The sequence below is a fragment of the Strix aluco genome, chromosome 4 (genome assembly GCF_031877795.1).
Source record: "Strix aluco isolate bStrAlu1 chromosome 4, bStrAlu1.hap1, whole genome shotgun sequence".
In the NCBI taxonomy this organism is placed as follows: domain Eukaryota; kingdom Metazoa; phylum Chordata; class Aves; order Strigiformes; family Strigidae; genus Strix; species Strix aluco.
In genome coordinates, this window is record NC_133934.1 from 124168974 (window position 1) to 124187971 (window position 18998).

The following is an 18998-nucleotide window of genomic DNA, read 5'->3' on the forward strand; positions in this document are numbered from 1 at the left end:
ATGTTTTCCTTTGGGATATCACAAGGAAATCTTATTCTTTTCATGTTAATTTTACACAACAAAGAACAAATCCTCCTGCAGTGTTTGAGACCATGTTAACCTACCTTGATCCTATACCAGTTCCCTAAGCATCTGCTCCCAGTGTCTGTGAGATGCACCTTGAGCTTGACCTGGTTTGGCTATTTGTGTGTTTGTCCTCAGCAGGCAGTGAACGCAGAGAAGTTTCACTGGGTGAAGTGATCTAAGGAGCTTAGGAAAGGTCTCAGCAACCTTGTACTGTGTCACTCTGCTCCTGGGGAGCACCAGATGCCCTGAGCCCCCTGAGGTCATGTTTCAGCACGTGGCCATGATCCCGTTGAGTTACTGTCTCATCTGCCTTAAGGATAAGGTTAAAGAACTCTTGCTCCTTAGTGACTAGTCTCGAGTCAGAGCTCCCCAGTGCTCTGCTGTCCTTGCCTGTTTTTTGGATCAGTGTGGGGAATTTGCCCCGATGGGATCACTGCAGGGAGGTGTGTACAGAGAGAGCTGGCACCCTCTTTTTCATGGTAGCTGTAGCGCATGTAAGGCCTTTATCCAGCTGGGAGCAGATGACAAATAAATTTGTTAGTAAAGCAGCACCGGTAAATGCATCACTAATAAAAATGAACTGAGATCACTCCTCCTCAGAAAAGCTGGGCTTAAATACTATTATTTTTCAGTTTGAGGAGTGGAAGGGAAAGAAACTGGAACAAACTGTGATTGAAACGTCTGGACTTCATTTCGTTGCTTTTTATGTCTGTAATGGAGTTCTGTAATATTCTAGGAAATCTTACATATGTTTGTTTCCAATTTTAAGGTCATCAGATCATCTGTTGTGCAAAAAATGGAGCTAATAAAAGAGCTCTTGTCAACAAAGCAGAGGACCAGTGAACTCAGCGTGAATACAGCAGAACTAAAAGGAGATCTTGATCTGGCCAAGACACAGATTGGAATGACTGAATCACTTTTAAAAGCTTTATCTCCTTCTGACACCTTAGAGATCTTTACTAAATTAGAGGTACTGTGCCACAAATTACACATCTTTTATAACTTCATTCATTATTTTTTCTCCCAGGGAAGTCTTCATAAGTGTTTCTCCTGTGTAAGTTGTAGAATAACTCAAGTGAAGAGCCTGGCTTGAATATTTCCTTAAGCTGCCAGAAACATGAAATAAAAGCCTGTTTTCACTGAATGTTATCAGATGTAGTTAGTTAACCATTGCAGCTATTGGAAATGGTTAGTGATAGGCACACCAACAGTATACCACCCAAGATATGTTGAAGCAGTAGTTGGGGGTACTGGGTTATATCTTTTCCAAGACTGGGTAATATACAGAGGTTGCCTTTGTGCCACTTGAGCCTTCCTGCAAGGGGAGCTCCCAGCAGGCAATTTCAGCCAACTTATCATTCTCTTTGCACCAGGGAGAGAGTTGAAGAAAGAGCTGCTTCCTTCTTGGAGGTTCAAGGCAGGCAAGATTTCAACCTCCTGTTGAGCAGTGAGTGGATTATGCACATTCTGGCTGTCAGATCACTAGTATCTGGGGTAGTGAAATCACAGGTATTGGAAGAAAGATATAGCTTTTAATTAATTCTCCCAGCTCCCTCTAAGTTATCTTTCAAGCCACAGGGACTTGACATATAGATAAGGGATTTAGGGGTGGAATAGTGCCTATGGCAGCTAAGGCATTGTAGCTTCTAAGTATTATATGCTCTGGAACATAATATATTACTTTGCACTTTACATATCCATTCTGTGTGATACCAAAATGTGCATGAGTGAGTATGTGTGATTATGTATGCCTACAGATGTATACACACTGCTCAAGGAGAGTTTAGTGCTTATATCTACCTACTGATTGCCTTGTTAATGCCAATATACTTTAAGAAATTATTTTGACATGTAGGCAGGACCAAACCCTTTTGCAAAACTCTAGTTTGTACTAAAGCAGCTCTGTACAGTGAACTCCTGCTTGCACTTAAGAATTTTCTTATTAACAGGTGTCCTTTTTTTTGACTTTAGGAGATACACCAGAAAATTCTGCAGCAAGAACATCATGTGACATTACTCCAAGAAGAGACGGATTGTCCTGATGTGGATGAATTAAATAAGCAGCTTAAATGTGTCACTGATTTATTTAACAAGAAGAAGCATGTGTTTCAAGACCACTTTATTGGTGTTCTGAACCGTAAGCGAACACATTATACATTTATGTACATTTATAGGTTTGTATTGACTGTCATAATCACTTAAAGATTATGCAATTAATTTATTTTTGGTTTGGTGTCTGAAACTGCTTCGATATCTCAAACTGCTTCAGAGTTCTGAACAAGATAAAGATTTGTGTAAAAATGGCTTTTGAGTCCAACAAACCACTCAGTCTGAATCAAAGGATTTGTTTCTTATTTTTCCATTTTAAAAAATAGGTAAAAGAAGTACAAAGAATGATGACAAGGAACAAATATCAGAACATTTTATTTAAAAATACAGCAATCAAATGTTTTCATTTTTTCCAGTCATTTTTTATTTAATCCTAGTTGTGAGAATGAATAGAAATATTAGTCACTTTTTGTTTTATGCAGATATGGAATTGTGCAGGTGTAGAATTAGGCCCAAAGGTAGTCTCATCTTCAGATAGTTTTTGAGTAATATTTATTTGTGTGGAAATGAGAAATTTGCCCATAGGCTAATCTAGGTCTTGTTTACTAAAAGCGGTATGTATAGCAGACTGTGCTAAGTGAACAGGTATGTTTATTGTCAATTAATACTGGATAAAAATAAAGTATGAACTGCAGCATTCTCTGTCACATGATCTGTAGTCAAAAGCAACCTTTGACAGTAGCACTGATAAATGTAATTACGAATGGTCTGAAATCTTAATGTTAAATAGGATTTTCTTTTACAGAATAAAATTAATGAAGAAAATTGGAATTTATCTTTTTTCAGGTCAATGCAAGAATTTTAATGACTGGTTCAGCAGCACTCAGCTGTCTTTGAAGGACTGCTTTGACCCCTCAGAAACAAAACCGATACTGGAAGAAAGACTGCAGAGGCTAAAGGTAAAGTATTAAAATGTTCTAATTTCTAAAGCTGATTGTTCTTGAAGTTTTACTTTTTTACACAGGAGACTATTCTTGGGAGTGAATTCACCTACAGTGGTTTTGTAACTTGAGGCTCAAAGAACATTTTATGTAACTTAAAGCATTAGGACAATAAGTGGAATGAAAATAAAACTTTGTTAAAATGGAGTATCGGTGTTCAAGTTCAGACATTGTTGGGCAAGTGAGAGACAGACAGTAGTTAGTGAAAATCAGTGGACCTTGACCAAGTACTTCACTGTGCAAAGATGTAGAATGTCAACTGTGTAGAAAGTAAAATGAAATTCCAACCCCCATTGCACTCAAATGTGGAAAAATTTGCATTCACTTCTTTGTAGCCAGATTTTCACTCTTAAGTCAGACAGAATCAACTTAAAGGAGATGGAAAAGCCACAATATCTGCAAGAAGCAATCAGTCACAGTTAAGTGGCAGGAGGAAGACACAGTGATGCCAGTGTTAGATTTGAACGCTGCTTGCCTATTTCTTCTGTGTGTATTTGTACTTTAGAGAAGAAAATCCAAGTTGTCTGCTTCACTTTCTCCTTATTTTAAAACCAATAACTTTTCCATTTACAAGTGGAATAGTCAGCAAACTGTGAATTAACGTATATTCCTTTTCAGGAACTGGAATTGCTGTAGAAAATATTGGTGGAGATAACAGGAGTTGAAAAACTCATGTAACATAAATAACTATTATACAACAGCAAATTTGACAAATGCATCTCATGTTTGTGCTCTTATTCAGCACTTCCTAACATCTGAAGGCAAAGACAGAGAAATCCAAGAGGTTAAAACTTTATTGAATAAAGTGAAGCATTACTTGCCCAAAGCGAGCGTTAACCACCTTAACAGCCGTGTGAGAGATCAAGAAGCAGAACTACAAAGATTGATCTCCAAATGTCAGAAACGGGAAAAGGAACTTGGTGCTTCTCTCCATCAGCTCAGTAGGTGGGGAACTAATGTAGTTTATGACATTTTAATCACAAGTGATATAAAATGATTCATTATTAAAGAGCCATAGTGAATGGCAAACAACTCTGCTTTTTATTAAAGATGGTATTTTAATAAAGGGTAGTGAGTGTTTTGTTGTATGCTTCATGTGTTTTTTTGCTTTGTAGCAGACTCAGTGTCATATGGGAGTATGTGCTCATGGATAGTTTCAGTGACGTAAACTAATCTTGTTCTTAAAACTTTGCTTGATCAGGTGCATGATATTTATGTTACTTTTTCAGCAAAACACTGCTGTCAGCAGGGTTTAGTCATGTAATGCCTCTCATTTTGACCTGTGTCTGTATTTATACTCTCTTTAGCCTTGAAGAAAGCAGCACAGTCTTGGAAGAATGGCTAACTGCTCAGGAATTAAAACTAGAAGAGACCAAAAAAGATGAGACAAAAGTTGAAAACTTCTATAAAACATTGTTAATACAGAGGTATTGTTTTCTTTGGTCTCTAAGAACTGTCTCCTAAAGAAGATTGCTCCATGTTGTTACAACAGATAGATGTTTATTAATTCTTTGTGTTTTTCAGAAAACCATTTGACTCCATGGCTCAGCTAACAAATTCCTTGAGGGAGGCTGGGCTGACAGATGAAACCATTGCAGAAGCGAGTGATCTTATTAGTAGGTACCAGACACTGATAGCACATGTAAGTGAAATGGCAGGGAATACTGAGAGACTTCCAGTGGAAGGACAAAATTTTGAAGAACTTGCCCAGGATGTTTCTTGCTGGATCAAAAAACTCGAGGAGGCTGTTAATAACCTGAGTTCACAGGAAAATGAGCTGCCATCAGATGAAAGGATTAATCAGATAAAGGTATTGTGTTAAATGTATTCCTTTTCCACTTCACAGGTCATGCTAATAATGGAGGAATGCTTGATGAGTCAGTACCTCCTAAAAGATACTGTCGCTACTGATTGCCTGTGGGTTTGTGGCTTATTTGGGGACAGGGGGGTGTTTGGGTTTTTCTTGGGGGGTTTTGCATAGTTTATTACACACGTAAGGTGATATTCTCTGCTGCATCTCTGGGTAGAGCAGCACTGAACTCATAAGGTGCTGGTGGCCGTGCACCTTCCCATTATAGCCTATTCCAAAGGTGGAGAGGGAGGTCAGGAACGTAGCTGGGGCATCTGGAGAGCCTCTGCAAAGTGCGTGACTTCTCAAGTGTCCTGCAGTGACACTGTGCTGGGCTGCTCCACTGCCTCGGTGGGCCTCTCAGGTTCCAGTGTCCTCTTTGGTGTCTTCTGTCTCTTACTACTTAGGAGGCTGCCTACCAGAGTAGCCAGAAATGAGGATGCTGGGATTTACATGTTTTGTTCCGTGGAAGGGGTAGTATTGTGATAAATATCTCTCCCTAAGATTTGGAGCATTTTTTTGTTTGTCAGAACAATATTGGTTTTGTTATGTAGAGAATAATTAATAAATCAGCCTCAGTATCCCAGCCTTTCTGAAGCTAGATGATCTATCTGTTTATGTATCAGTTATGTGATATACTGGAAGGAGAATTATTTTGTCTTGAACAGCAGTGTACAAAGTATGAAAAAAAATCATTGGTAATACCTTTTATTTTGTAACCAAAAATAGTTGTTTAGGTACTGCTTCTGCTTCTTGTTTAATACAGGAAATCACAGCTCTCAAAGATGCAGGAGAGGCCAAAATACAGAACATGGTAGCTCTGGGAGAAACTTTAATGAGAAATGAGAAAAATAAGAAGACATTGGTTCAGCAGACTATTTCTGAGCTCCAGAACAAGTGGGAAAACGCCTGTCGGCTAGCCACTGAATGTGGAAGGTAATGTGAAATTTGCCAAGAAGCAGTACAGATCACTTACTGCTATATTGACTTTCTTCTCTTCTTCCTGCACCAGCTCCATTGAATTTGTGTTCTTTGGGGCAGAACAAGATACTTACAAAAATACTTGTATTTCTGCAGTATTGTGGAGGGGCATGTCACAGTTTGGGTTGAATGATCAAGTGGGGGGTGTAGCCAGGAGGTGTAAGGAGGGTGGCAGGACAGCTGGTAGGGTCTGCCCACCTTGCCTCAGATTCCCTTTTGTTACTGAAGTAGTTCAGCCACTCTTGTAAAAAAAAAAAAAAGAAAAAATATGTGCACCTAATGCTCCTTGTTTCCTTAGACTGTGCAGTGAGGGCACACTGATTTAACCACTGTGGTGGCCCTTCCCTGCAATGTGATCTGGGCTCTGTACCCCAGGCATGATCCCCCAGCAGAGGTGGGATCTACCTTTGAAAAGATTCCTACTGCTTCATAAGACAGTTTAAGGTAAATCCAAGAGGCTGGAATTTTTAAAGTAGAGTTTTTAAAGCCTGGTCTATTCTGGCTCTATGAGAGTCTTTCTTGGCTGTGGCAGCTGATATTGTTAAGTCAGCAAAGGCACTTTAGTGTCACTGGCACTGTGGCAACTGTCTGAGAGCCAAACTGATCCTTTAAAACATGCCAGATGATTCCAGGTGTGTTGTGAAACATAAACTGAAGTTCTGATTATACACGTGCAGATGCTTTCAAGATATTTGTCTGCTGTAATGTCCCTGAACTTTCAATAAAATCACTGGTAACTGCCATTGAGATCAATGGAAGCTAGAGTAGGCCTACCGTATACTTTTTAAAAAATGTCCCAGGAATTAATTATTAAAAATAAGTGTTTTTGAGAATATTCAGTTGTCTTTTCTTATTACTGAGCACTCAGTACAAGCAATACAAGTGGCATTCAGGAAGGTAGAACATTGGCTATATAAGATCCAACACAACAGAATGCAGAGCACCCTCTTCACAGTATGTTGAAGACAGGAGTTGAGGTGCTCAGCATGTCTGAAGAGATGCTCAGGACCTTGCAGGATCAGGCCTGTGAATAACAGATGTGACATGGTAACAACAGCAGTGTGAAGCTGGAGTAGGGAACTTAAGAAGCAAGAGTACCTAATGTATGTGAGGCTATGCTTTATTTGTCATTTGACAAAAAATACGAATCTTGAGGGACAAAAAACAAAACACTTAAGCTTTGTTTTTGTCCTCATTTATCCTGCTGTACTTTACAGAATTATAACCAGACTTTGTTTATTTGGATGTGTTTGTGTGGGATCATATTTTCAAATATTGGCATTTAAGTTCCATCTGGAAAATATCTGTGCTTCATCGCCAAATGTGAACATACAAATGTTACTTTTGTCTCACTGATCGTAGCTGCGTATTTCCTGTGGACAAATGCGATGTGTTCACCTGCAGCAGATCAGTGTTCATGCTTATAAAGCACACAAATCAAAATCCAGTGGCGAGGTCAGGAAAGAAGGCACTGGATTGTGCTAACATGACCCATTCTGCATATGCTGGTTTTGTTGTCTGCATCTGTAGAACATTCCCCCACCCCCATCTCAACCATCTTCTGTAGAGCATTCCTTTTCAGGAGACTGTCATAAGAAGTTGTCAAGGAAAACAGATTCATAGCCATATTGTAGTTTTTAAACAGAACTTCTGCTGTAATGAAAAGCAGAAAAATACAGAGCATGAGCATCACATCTCAGATGCCAGAAACTGTGGGTGTGTAGGTTTAAGAGGGTTAGTCACTTGTCCTGCATTTAAGTCCAGTTCAGCGGCAGTAACTTCAGTGTTTTTCATTTTCATCACCTTGAAAATTCCAGTCTAAAGCTTATCAGTAACTTAAAACCTGAAGAAAAGTATTCAGTATGCTCACATTCTTTTTATTGGTTGACTTGTCCACAATTTGACATTTTCTAACTAATGAATAAAAGAAAAATTAATGCTATTAAACACAGTATTTTTTCTTAGCCCTCGAGAGCAACTTCAGTTCAACAGGGAGCAATATGAGCAAAGCAAAGAAGATCTGAGGCTGGCTCTAACTGAACTGGAGAAACAGCAACAGGAGATTGGTTTTGCCCTTCAGCCTGGTTTGCAAGAGAAGCAAGCTCAGCTGACAATCTATGCCAACCTCCTGCAGAAAGTAGAAGACTTAACTTCCCGATTTAATGAATTGGAAAGCCAGGAAGATCACCTACAGGGTCACACTGGGGATCCCTGCTTCACAAAGGTGGAATGGTTGGAATTAAAGCAGCAACATGCAAATCTGCTCAGCCAGCTACAGGTTGGAACCTCACTCTCTTTCCTTATGAGATTATTGGTATGCTTGTTGATTGCAGTTCTCACTGTTTGCCTGTAGAATTCAGCTGGCAAGTTTATGGGTAAAACTGGAGTGGTGGAAGTTCCTCTGTAGAAGGGCAGGGAATTCCTCTCTCTCTCTCTCTCTCTCTCTCTCTCTCTTACTGTGGGAAAAAGAGCACTAGAAGCTCATATTTTTCACCACCTTCTGCTTTGTAGAGGGATAAATGTTTAAACAAATGAGACCAAGGTAAGCATGAAGAACATTTTGTACCTGTATAAACAGATTCAGATAGCTATAATATGAAGCATTTGTTCCTATGATCTCCAAGACATTGTAGGGTTTTTTTTCTTTTGGAAGGATGGTTGAATGGCTTTTTCTGCATCTTGTTTGTTACTGGTTCCACCCAGTTTAGCACAAATTGCATTTGCACCCTATGTGGCATTCACATCTAATCTCTTATCAGTTTTGAATGGAAAACATCCCCTTTAGAAGTATAAACATCCCTATTTAGAAGTTCATGGTGGAGTCCATGATGGGCTGGGAAGAGGGTAAGATATTTTTCGTGCACCTGTGGTTAGCTGGATATTTTACAGCAAACAAGTAAGTTTTTTGTGCTGCTGAAGTCCTGGAAAAGCTGTGACAGTCTGCGGATGAGTTATATTTGTTTGAACTAATGGTGAACTAATCCTAGAAACTCCTTGGTTTCTAGGCAGTAGTGCAAACGTTGGAAAGTCATGTTCAAGAGCACCAGCAGTTTCAGGATATGGTAACAGGCCTGAGCACTGAGCTGAAAACCGTCTCTGAGAAGCTTGCTGATCATGAAGGTTCAGCAATGGAACAACCATCAGCTGAGCAAAGCCAGTTGAAATCACAGGTATGTTGCAGGTTTTACATCATGGAGAAAGCGGGTCCATGCCCTAGGGGCTTGTAGAAACCATCACATTTATAAAAGAGAACTGCTAATGGTGTCAAACTGAAAAACTAAGAAACCTTTCTAAAATATAAAGTATATGTGGTGTTCCTTTATTAAGATAATTGTAGGCCTAAAGCCACTCTTAATGCACAGAGTGGACCTTTACTGTCAGCTGAACTGACAGTACAATTGTCCTAGCTCAAGCACACAGGCTTCTTCTAATTTGGTTGGTTGGGAGTTTTTTTCCCTCTCTGGGCATAATGAGGAAAGAGATCATAAAATTTGGTGTTAGTAGGTGTCTTTAAATTAGCCAGAGCGGAAAGCTTAGGAAAATGTCTGTGAGCCAAATTCAATTTGAGAAGTGTCCTTCATGCATAAGTAGACATTCTTTTGCTCTTTGGCAGAATGGGTAACAGTCTTGTAGCTGTGAGCATAAAGAGCTACTGAAAGCTGAAACCGTAGCACAGATATGGATCACTGTAATTCCCCTTCTGCCAGAATTTGCTATACCTCTAAAAAGTAAAAATGAATAGGAGAGGGAGAGGTTTATCTGTTCAGAACTTGGAAATATCACCATGCACCTCACAGCATACTATCTGATTATGTTATCACTGCCGTAATGCTCATAGCTTCAGGTGTTCTCTGTTCATAAAAATGGCTGACTAAAATTACTGTTTTAGTATTTGACTTCCTGCAGCAAATAGGTCTGCATGTACTTTTCAGCACAGTTTATTGTTCACAACAAATATTTATGATTTTAGTGATTGACTTCAGATCTTAGCATTAAGAATATTGAGTGAAGGTACTTTTCAATAAAATGTTTTCTTTGTGTTTAAAGGAACAACAAGGACCTCTTAGTCGATGCGAAGACACATTAAAGAAGATTTTGGTTTTAGCAGAAACTGTTAAACAAAACACCTCTTCACCAGGACAGAAGTTTATTAAGGATGAGATTGAAACACTTCAGATCGAACACAGGAGTCTGGAAGAAAGACTTGAAAATGTCAAGGAAAAGGAGAAAAATATTTTCAGTGAAGCCCTTGAGTTAAAAGATGAGTTTGGTAATGAAATACAAAGGGAAGATAAGGCAGATACAATGCTGAAGAGAGAGATACAGATCACTTCTGATACTCCTGTTGCTGCAGAAGAGAGCCACACAGCAGTGGAGTTAAAGGAGCCTTTGGAAATGCATGATGTGAGTATATTTGTTGACAGTAATTGCAGAGGAAGACTGGTTAAAGAGGCATCTGTCTCTCAAATGACTTTTGTATATTGCATCCTTAATTTCATTGAAAATAAGCCTTCCGTAAATATATATGTATAAATCAAAGATGTGAACAAGAGCTCCCTTAACTTGTTTTAACAAGTCTGTAACAGGCCAATAATGTCTATTCAAAACTGCAGTTTTCTGTTTAAACACAACTTGTGTATAGCTTTCTCTTGCACATAATTAGAGCAGGTATCCTTGGTGAGGACACAAAGGGAGAAGGTGTATGGTTGAGAAAATTGCAGATGCACCTCTGCCAAAGAACTTCGAGAGCTTCTGTTAAACCAGTAAGACTTGTTTAGATCTGCAGCACAATATTTGTCCTGTTTGATTTTGTAGATAATGGTTTTTGCCATTCAGAGATTTAATGTTAAAATACAATGTTTACAGTCATACAAGCAGGTTTTCTTTTATATCATTTCTCTTAGGGTCAAGATGTAAATGGAAATATGTCCGAGACAGACAAGCAAAATGATCTGCTTTTGAAGGCAAGCAGTGTATTGTCAGACAGCCCATTACAGGGTATCCGTCAAAGCAAGGACAGATTGGGGCAGACCATCCAGGTGCCTGACAAATATGTTCTAATACATGACAGTATATGTGTGTGTGTGTGTGTGTCTGTTCGCTAGAAATGCAAATGTAATTCCTTAAAATCTGTAGTCTTACAGGGATGTATTTTCCTTACCTGATTAAACGATTGATAAATTATGTTCTACAAATCATCCCCTCAGCTTTGCACATCTAAAGTGTGCAAGAGATCAATTTGATGATCTCTACAAGTCCCCAGGGCAACAATTTGGAGAACTCCCTCATTGACCTGACCATTGAGTGGTAACAGTAGCTGGGAGAGATGACAATCAAAATATCAGAGTGGAAACCATCCGTGCTGGGATTTCTGGAGAAGGAGCAAGATCAATAGTTAGAGTTGCCAAGTGTATCAAAGCAGAAACTTCTATGACAGTATTAAAAATCATGTGAGCACTCACTCCTGCTTGGTTTGTGTTTCATAGTGATTAAGATCCTGATACAGCAAACTGATCTGAGCAGGCGTTTCCAAGAGACTCTAGGTTTGGGTTACCTCAGCCTTTTTCTTCATTCATTAAGCTAAACTGAAGATGGAGTAGACAGCTTGTGGAGTGTGGTGTTCCTTAGTAAACTTAGATTTTGGACTGTGACTTCTACTGGTTGTAAACGTTTTGTATTTTTCAAATCAGGGGGAGGCTGATAAAGAAATCCCAGGTATGGACAAACATGATAGGGTCCAGGAGGACATTCTGGATAATGCGGTTCAGGGTGGTGAAGCAGAACTGGAGAGAAATCAGGATGGTGTTGGTGTTGAAGGTGATGAAACAAGAAAGGAGACCCATCCAGCAGAGGTAATTGGACATGAGAATACACAAGAGTGATTGAATTTGAGAGTATATGTATACAGTTTAGTTGCAGTGGGGATGATATTACTAATAAAAAATTTATAAAAACCTCATTACACTGAGGTATTTTTGCCTGATGTGCTGTATACTTAGTATGTGTTAACTGTCTGAACCTTTCCTGTACATTTAAAATTAGTATGGAGGGATTACCATGGGCTGCCACAAAGTGGTTTGCTGAGGATATTACATTCCAAGTCACCTGCACCTGGACATATTGTGAAGTCTTCTTACCATTTTGCTTGAATACTGTTATTTTGCTTGAGTCTCATTTATTTAGATTTCTTATTTATGTCTTTACTTTGCACGTATGAGGCTGCATTTGAAATGCTATGTCCTGTTTGGTGCACCCTGGTACATGTTTGGTGCACCCTGGTACAAGGGGATTTTGGACAAACTAGAGCAGTGTTTAGGAGCTGGAGCCATAGTGATTGGGAAGAGACTTAAGTTCCTGTTGAAGATAAAAAGGCTAAAAGGGGTCTCATTGCTGTCATCCCCTCCCTGAAGGGGTGTTATAGAGAAGACAGCCAGAACCTTCTCAGACTTTGAGTTTTAGCAAACTGTGAGATGACGAAAGCAGTGTTGTTGTGACAAGATGGAGCACAGTGTGCATTCATGAGCTTGCTGAGAATTGGGGTAGGTTTGTTCATTCTGGGTTGCAGATGGGCTACTTTGAGTACATAGCCTATCTGACTTGCAGCCACTAGCTCAGATATCCATGCAGCATGCGTAGGTCTGTGCTGTGCTCTCCACCATGGTCATGCTGTAAGGATTTGCCATTCTTTATTTTGTGTAGGTGGCTGTTTTATTTCATCTGTCCCCAGATGATAAACAAACTCAGGCAGAACTTACAGTCAGCAAATACCTCAGCATGTGCATACAGCAAATCCCCGGGCTGCCCACAGGAATATCCTGCCTGGTAATTGGCTGGGTGTCTAACCACAGACTCTCTGTCTACAGTACAAGTACAGGATTGGAGCCTCAGGAAAAAGCTAAACCTTTTAAAAAATGCATCTAGGGGTACACAGTTCAAGGTCCATGCTTAGAATAAAGAACAGTGTAGGTCAGAGGAAGAACACTTGCAATCTGCAATTTCTCTAAAAATTTATAGCAAAATTACAGCACTGCTTCTGCTACATAGATTCCTTTGCCATAACCTTGCCCACAATAAATTATGAGATGAAATTGTGGTTTTCCTCATCTACCTATAATTATGGGCTTTGTGACTTTGTCATCTCGAGCACTGTAATTACTACTCAGCAGGTTTAATTGGGGCTTTTTGGTTACTTGTTTCTTTTATTTTTCTTACACTAAAAGGAGAAATCTGGTGATACCAAGAATCAGTCATATAGAGAAGATGTGGAGCAGATTCAGCAAAGGGTGTGCCAGAAGAGTCAAGTCCTGAAATCTTCAGAAACTGAGAAAGATGGTCTGGAATCTAATCCCCCAGTTTCTGCACATGAGGTAACCCACATTCTCTTATTTCAAGCTGCATTTGTCACAGTAATTGAATTTTTGTTTCCACATGGGCTTCAGCTGAAGGTGTTATAGAAGAAGAGGCAATTACTGTCATATCATAATCAAGACCATTGTGTATACTAATACTTTATGTCCACGATAGTTTTGAACTTTATTGAAAGTGCTAGTCACATCACATCTTTCAGTGAATCTATTCAAAAGAGCAATTTTGGTTTTCAGAGCAATCATAATCAGTCTTTATGATATTTAGAGTTTCTCTTTCAATTGTTAATTAATACAACTCTTTCCATGTTATAGTTAGCTGTGATATTCTTTGCCATCATGAGGAAGGGAGATTAGAAAACTGAAGTCCAAGGGTGATTCAACATAAGAAAATAAATTAAATAAAATAAAGGAGAAAGAATTCAAGCTGAATGAATAACAAGGTGCATTACTAAATGCCTTTACTAAGTCTATTCTTCTTTAAGAGCAAGGGTGTTACATCACAAGTGCCCCATGACTGCTGATCCTTGGTTACCCCATCCTTAGATTGAAGGTAGGGCCAGATCTAATCTTCACAGTTAAATCTATAGGCAGGTCCACAGCTGGCCTGTCCATTGACAGGTCTTACCTGGGACTTGCACATCTGCTCTAACTGGAACCCCCCCAAAAATCTCCCAAAGGTCTGCTGACTGGAAGCTAGCTAATGTTATTCCAATTTACAAGAAGCAGGTGAGGGAAGACCCAGGAAACTACAGACCTGTTAGTCTAACCATAGTTCCTGGAAAAATTATGGAGAACGTCATCCTGCGTACTATTGAAAAGCATTTAAAGAATCATGGAATCATCATAGAATCATTTAGGTTGAAAAGGACCTTTAAGAGCACCGAGTCCAACCATAAGCCTAAGATTACCAAGTCCACCACTAAATCATGTCCTTCAGTGCCACATCTACACATCTTCTAAATGCCTCTAGGGATGGTGACTCAACCACTTCCCTGGGCAGCCTGTCCCAATGCTTGGCAGTCCTTTTGGTGAAGAAATTTTTCCTAATATCCAATTTAAACCTCCCCCAGTGCAACTTGAGGCCGTTTCCTCTTGTCCTATAGATTGTTATCTGGGAGAAGAGACCAACACCCACCTTGCTACAAGATCCTTTCAGGTCCCCTGAGCCTCCTTTTCTCCAGGCTAAACACCCCCAGTTCCCTCAGCTGGTCCTCACAAGACTTGTGCTCCAGACCCTTCATCAGCTTCACTGTCCTTTGGACATGCTCCAGCACCTCAATGTCTTTCTTGTAGTGAGGGGCCCAAAACTGAACACAGTATTCGAGGTGTGGCCTCAGCAGTGCCGATTACAGGGGGACAATCACTTCCCTAGTTCTGGCCACACTATTTCTGATACAAGTCAGGATGCTCTTGGCCTTCTTGGCCACCTGGGCACACTGCTGGCTCCTATTCAGCCGGCTGTCAACCAACACCCCCAGGTCCTTTTCCGCCGGGCAGCTTTCCAGCCACTCTGCCCCAAGCCTGTAGCATTGCATGGGGTTGGTTGTTGTGACCCAAGTGCAAGACCTGGCACTTAGCTTTGTTGAATTGCCTACGGCTGGCCTCTGCCCATCAATCCAGCCTGTCCAGACCCCTCTGTAGAGCCTGCCTACCCTCAAGCAGATGAACAGTCTTGCCCAGCTTGGTGTTGTCTGCAAATTTACTGAAGGTGCACTTGATCCCCTCATCAGATCATTGATAAAGATATTAAACAGAGCTGACACAGATCAGACACGGTCCACACGGGTTCACAAAGGGAAAGTCCTGTTTAACTAATTTGATATCCTTCTATGATAAGGTCACCTGTCTAGTGGATGAGGGAAAGGTGGCAGATGTAGTTTTTCTGGATTTTAGTAAGGCTTTTGATACTATTCCTCACAGCATCCTTCTGGACAACTTGTCCAACTGTGGGATGAGCAGGTTCATGGTGTGCTGGGTGAAGAACTGGCTGAAGGGCAGAGCTCAAAGGGTTGTAGTGAATGGGGCTCCATCTGACTGGTGACCAGTCACCAGTGGTGTTCCTCAGGGTTCGATTCTAGGGCCAGTTCTGTTCAGTATATTTATCAATGATCTAGATGCAGGAGTTGAATGCACCATTAGCAGTTTTGCTGATGATACCAAACTGGGAGGTGCTGTTGACTTTTTTGAGGGACAAGATGCCTTGACATGGGATCTAGATAGATTGGAGCATTGTGCAATGATTAATGGGTGGAGTTCAAGATCCTTAGGGCAGCAAGGAGGGCACGCAGCAAGCTTGGTACTCTGGGCTTCAGGAGAGCAGACTTTGGCCTCTTCAGGAACCTGCTTGGTAGAGTACCACAGGTTAATAAAGCTGGTTAATATTCAAGGATCACCTCCTCCAAGCTCAGGAGCGATGCATTCCAACAAAGAGGAAGACAAGTAAGAATGCCAGGAGGCCTGCCTGGATGAACAAATTGCTCCTGGACAAACTCAAATGAAAAAGGGAAGCCTACAGAGGGTGGAAGCAAGGACAGGTAGCCTGGGAGGAATACAGAGAAATTGTCTGAGCAGCCAGGGATCGGGTTAGGAAAGCTAAAGCCCTGATAGAATTAAATCTGGCCAGGGACATCAAGGCCCACAAGAACAGCTTCTATAGGTACATCAGTGATAAAAGGAAGAGTAGGGAGAATGTGGGCCCTCTTCTGAAGGAAACGGGAGAACTGGTTACCCAGGATATGAAGAAGGCTGAGGTACTCAACAACTTTTTTGCCTCAGTCTTCACTGGCAAGTGCTCCAGCCACACCGCCCAAGTCTCAGAAGCCAAAGGCAGGGACCGGGAGAATGAAGAACCGCACACTGTAGGAGAAAATCAGGCTCGAGACCATCTAAGGAACCTGAAGGTGCTCAAGTCCGTGGGACCTGGTGAGATGCATCTGTGGGTCCTGAGGGAACTGATGGATGAAGGGGCTAAGCCACTATCCATCATATTTGAGAAGTTATGGCATTCAGCTTCCCACTGACTGGAAAAGGGGAAACATAACCCCCCTTTTTAAAAAGAGGAAAAAAAAGTACCTGAGGTACTACAGGCTGGTCAGTCTCACCTCTTGCCTGGCAAGATCATGGAGATGATCCTCCTGGAAACTATGCTAGGGCACATGGAAAATGAGGAGGTGATTGGTGACAGCCAACATGGCTTCACTGAGGGCAAATTGTGCCTGACAAATTTGGTGGCCTTCTACCACATGGTTACAGCGTTGGTGGGTAAGGGACGTCATCTACCTGGACTTGTGCAAAGCATTGGGCACTGTCCTGCATGACATCCTTGTCTCTAAATTGGAGAGACATGGATTTGATGGATGGACCACTCGGTGGATAAGGAATTGGCTGGATGGTCACACTCAAGAGTCAACGGCTCCATGTCCAAGTGGAGAGCAGAGACAAGTGGCATTCCTCAGGGGTCAGTGCTGGGACCGGTGCTGTTTAACATCTCTGTTGGGAACATGGACAGTGGGATCGAGGCACCCTCAGCAAGTTCGCTGACGACACCAAGCTGTGTGGTGCGGTCGACACACTGGAGGAAAGGGATGTGCCATCCAGAGGGACCTGGACAGGCTGGAGAGGGGGAAGCTGGTGCAAACCTCATGAAGTTCAACAAGGCCAAGTGCAAGGTCCTACACATGGGTCAGGGCAATCCCAAGCACAAATACAGGCTGGATGGACTGGATTGAGAGCAGCCCTGCGGAGAAGGACTTGGGGATAATTAGTGGATGGAAAACCGACTATGAGCCAGCAATGTGTGCTAGCAGCCCAGAAAGCCAAGCGTGTCCTGGGCTGCATCAAGAGAAGTGTGGCCAGCAGGTCGAGGGAGGGGATTCTCCTCCTCTACTGAGCTCTTGTGAGACCCCACCTGGAGTCCTGTGTTCAGCTGTGAGGCCACCAACATAAGAAGGACATGGACCTGCTCGAGCGGGTGCAGAGGCAGCCACGAAGATGATCAGGGGGCTGGAGCACCTCTCTTATGAGGACAGGCTGAGAGAGTTGGGGTTGTTCAGCCTGGAGAAGAGAAGGCTCTGGGGAGACCTTGTAGCAGCCTTCCAGTACCTAAAGGGGGCTACAGGAAAGATGGAGAGGGACTCTTTATCAGGGAGTGTAGTGATAGGATGAGGGGTAATGGTTTTAAGCTGAAAGAGGGTAGATTTAGATTAGATATAGGGAAGAAATTCTTTACTGTGACGTTAGTGAAGCACTGGAACAGATTGTCCAGAGAAGCTGTGGCTGCCCCTTCCCTGGCAGTGTTCAAGGCCAGGTTGGGTCTTTGAGCAACCTCGGCTAGTGGAAGGTGTCCCTAACCATGGCAGGGGGGTTGGGACTAGATGATCTTTAAGGTCCCTTCCAACCCAAACGTTTCTATGATTCTATGAAGTCCAAATGACCAATTCTGCACCTGGGATGGCTAACACTGAGCACATGTATAAACTGGGAGAGGAGCGGCTGGAGAGCAGCCCTGCAGACAGGGATCTGAGGATGCTGGTTGACAGCGGACTCAATATGAGTCAGCAGCGTGCCCTGGCAGCCAAGAGAGCAAACTGCATTCTGGGGGCATTAAACACAGTCAGTCAAAACAGGTGGTTATTCCACTGTATTTAGTGTTGATGCAGCCTCACCTTGAATATCGTGTGCAGTTCTGGTCCCCACAATTTAAGAAAGCTGTGAAGGTCCTTGAATGTGTCCAGAGGAGAGCAGCAAAGCTGGTGAAAAGGCTGGAAGGCATGTCCTGTGAGGAGTGGCTTAGGATTTTGGGCTTCTCTAGTTTGGAGAAAAGAAGGCTGAAGGGTGAACGCATTGCTCTCTACAGCTTCCTGAGGAGGGGAAGTGGAGAGGGAGGTGCTGATCTCTTTTTCCTGGTATCCAGTGACAGGACACATGGGAATGGTTCAAAGCTGTGTCAGGGAAGGTTTAGACTGGACATTAGGAAGCGTTTCTTCACTGAGGGGCAAGTCAAACACTGAAACAGGCTTCCTAGAGAGGTGGTTGATGCCCCAAGCCTGCCAGTGTTTAAGATGCCTTTGGACAATGCCCTTAATAACATGCTTTAACTTTTGGTCAGCCCTGAAATGGTCAGGCAGTTGGACTAGATGATTGCTGTATGTCTCTTCCAACCAAAAGTATTCTAGTCTATTCTATTTTCTATTCTATTTTCTATTCTATTTTCTATTCTATTTTCTATTCTATTTTCTATTCTATTTTCTATTCTATTTTCTATTCTATTTTCTATTCTATTCTATTCTAAATTGACTGATTTTCACTTCTAAACGTGATCTTTAAGTGTTTGTATTCAATCTATTTGAAGCTAGCAAAGGGAAGGGGAAGTAGCTTCTGCTGAATGCCTGAGGAGGTGTTGGATAAGAAAGGATCTAGACTGTGGGCTATGCCCTAGCCTGAAGCCAGAGTCCTGTTTGGCGGTTTCCCACAGGCCTGCACTGTGAAGAGCCAGCAGGGCAGCTCTGGCTTTGTACCTGAAGGACAGTAGCTGGTCAGCAATGCCCATTTCTGTTCTCATATTTTCCTTCCTCTCCAACCATCTGATGGACTGAAAAACTGTGGGAAACATTATAACTATGGTCTGGGGAGATTCACTCTATCTATGTGTCTGTGTATCTGGGGAGGCAGTGTGACAGTGTACAT

General features: G+C 41.7%; 1 protein-coding gene across 7 annotated transcripts in view; it reads left to right on the forward strand.

The window, feature by feature from the left end:
- Window positions 1–18998, forward strand: part of SYNE2 (spectrin repeat containing nuclear envelope protein 2) — a 195470-nt gene that overhangs the window by 62745 nt on the left and 113727 nt on the right. For all 7 annotated transcript variants that reach the window (XR_012622862.1, XM_074820953.1, XM_074820954.1 and 4 more), the window contains 13 exons: window positions 836–1036; window positions 2038–2203; window positions 2962–3074; window positions 3859–4061; window positions 4424–4543; window positions 4641–4926; window positions 5732–5901; window positions 7912–8224; window positions 8952–9116; window positions 9994–10350; window positions 10851–10985; window positions 11637–11798; window positions 13167–13313. Coding sequence is in view for 6 of the 7 variants with exons in the window: in XM_074820953.1 (XP_074677054.1) it covers window positions 836–1036; window positions 2038–2203; window positions 2962–3074; window positions 3859–4061; window positions 4424–4543; window positions 4641–4926; window positions 5732–5901; window positions 7912–8224; window positions 8952–9116; window positions 9994–10350; window positions 10851–10985; window positions 11637–11798; window positions 13167–13313 (2538 nt within the window). In the remaining variant the exon portion in view is untranslated. The remainder of the gene's footprint in view (window positions 1–835; window positions 1037–2037; window positions 2204–2961; window positions 3075–3858; window positions 4062–4423; window positions 4544–4640; window positions 4927–5731; window positions 5902–7911; window positions 8225–8951; window positions 9117–9993; window positions 10351–10850; window positions 10986–11636; window positions 11799–13166; window positions 13314–18998) is intronic.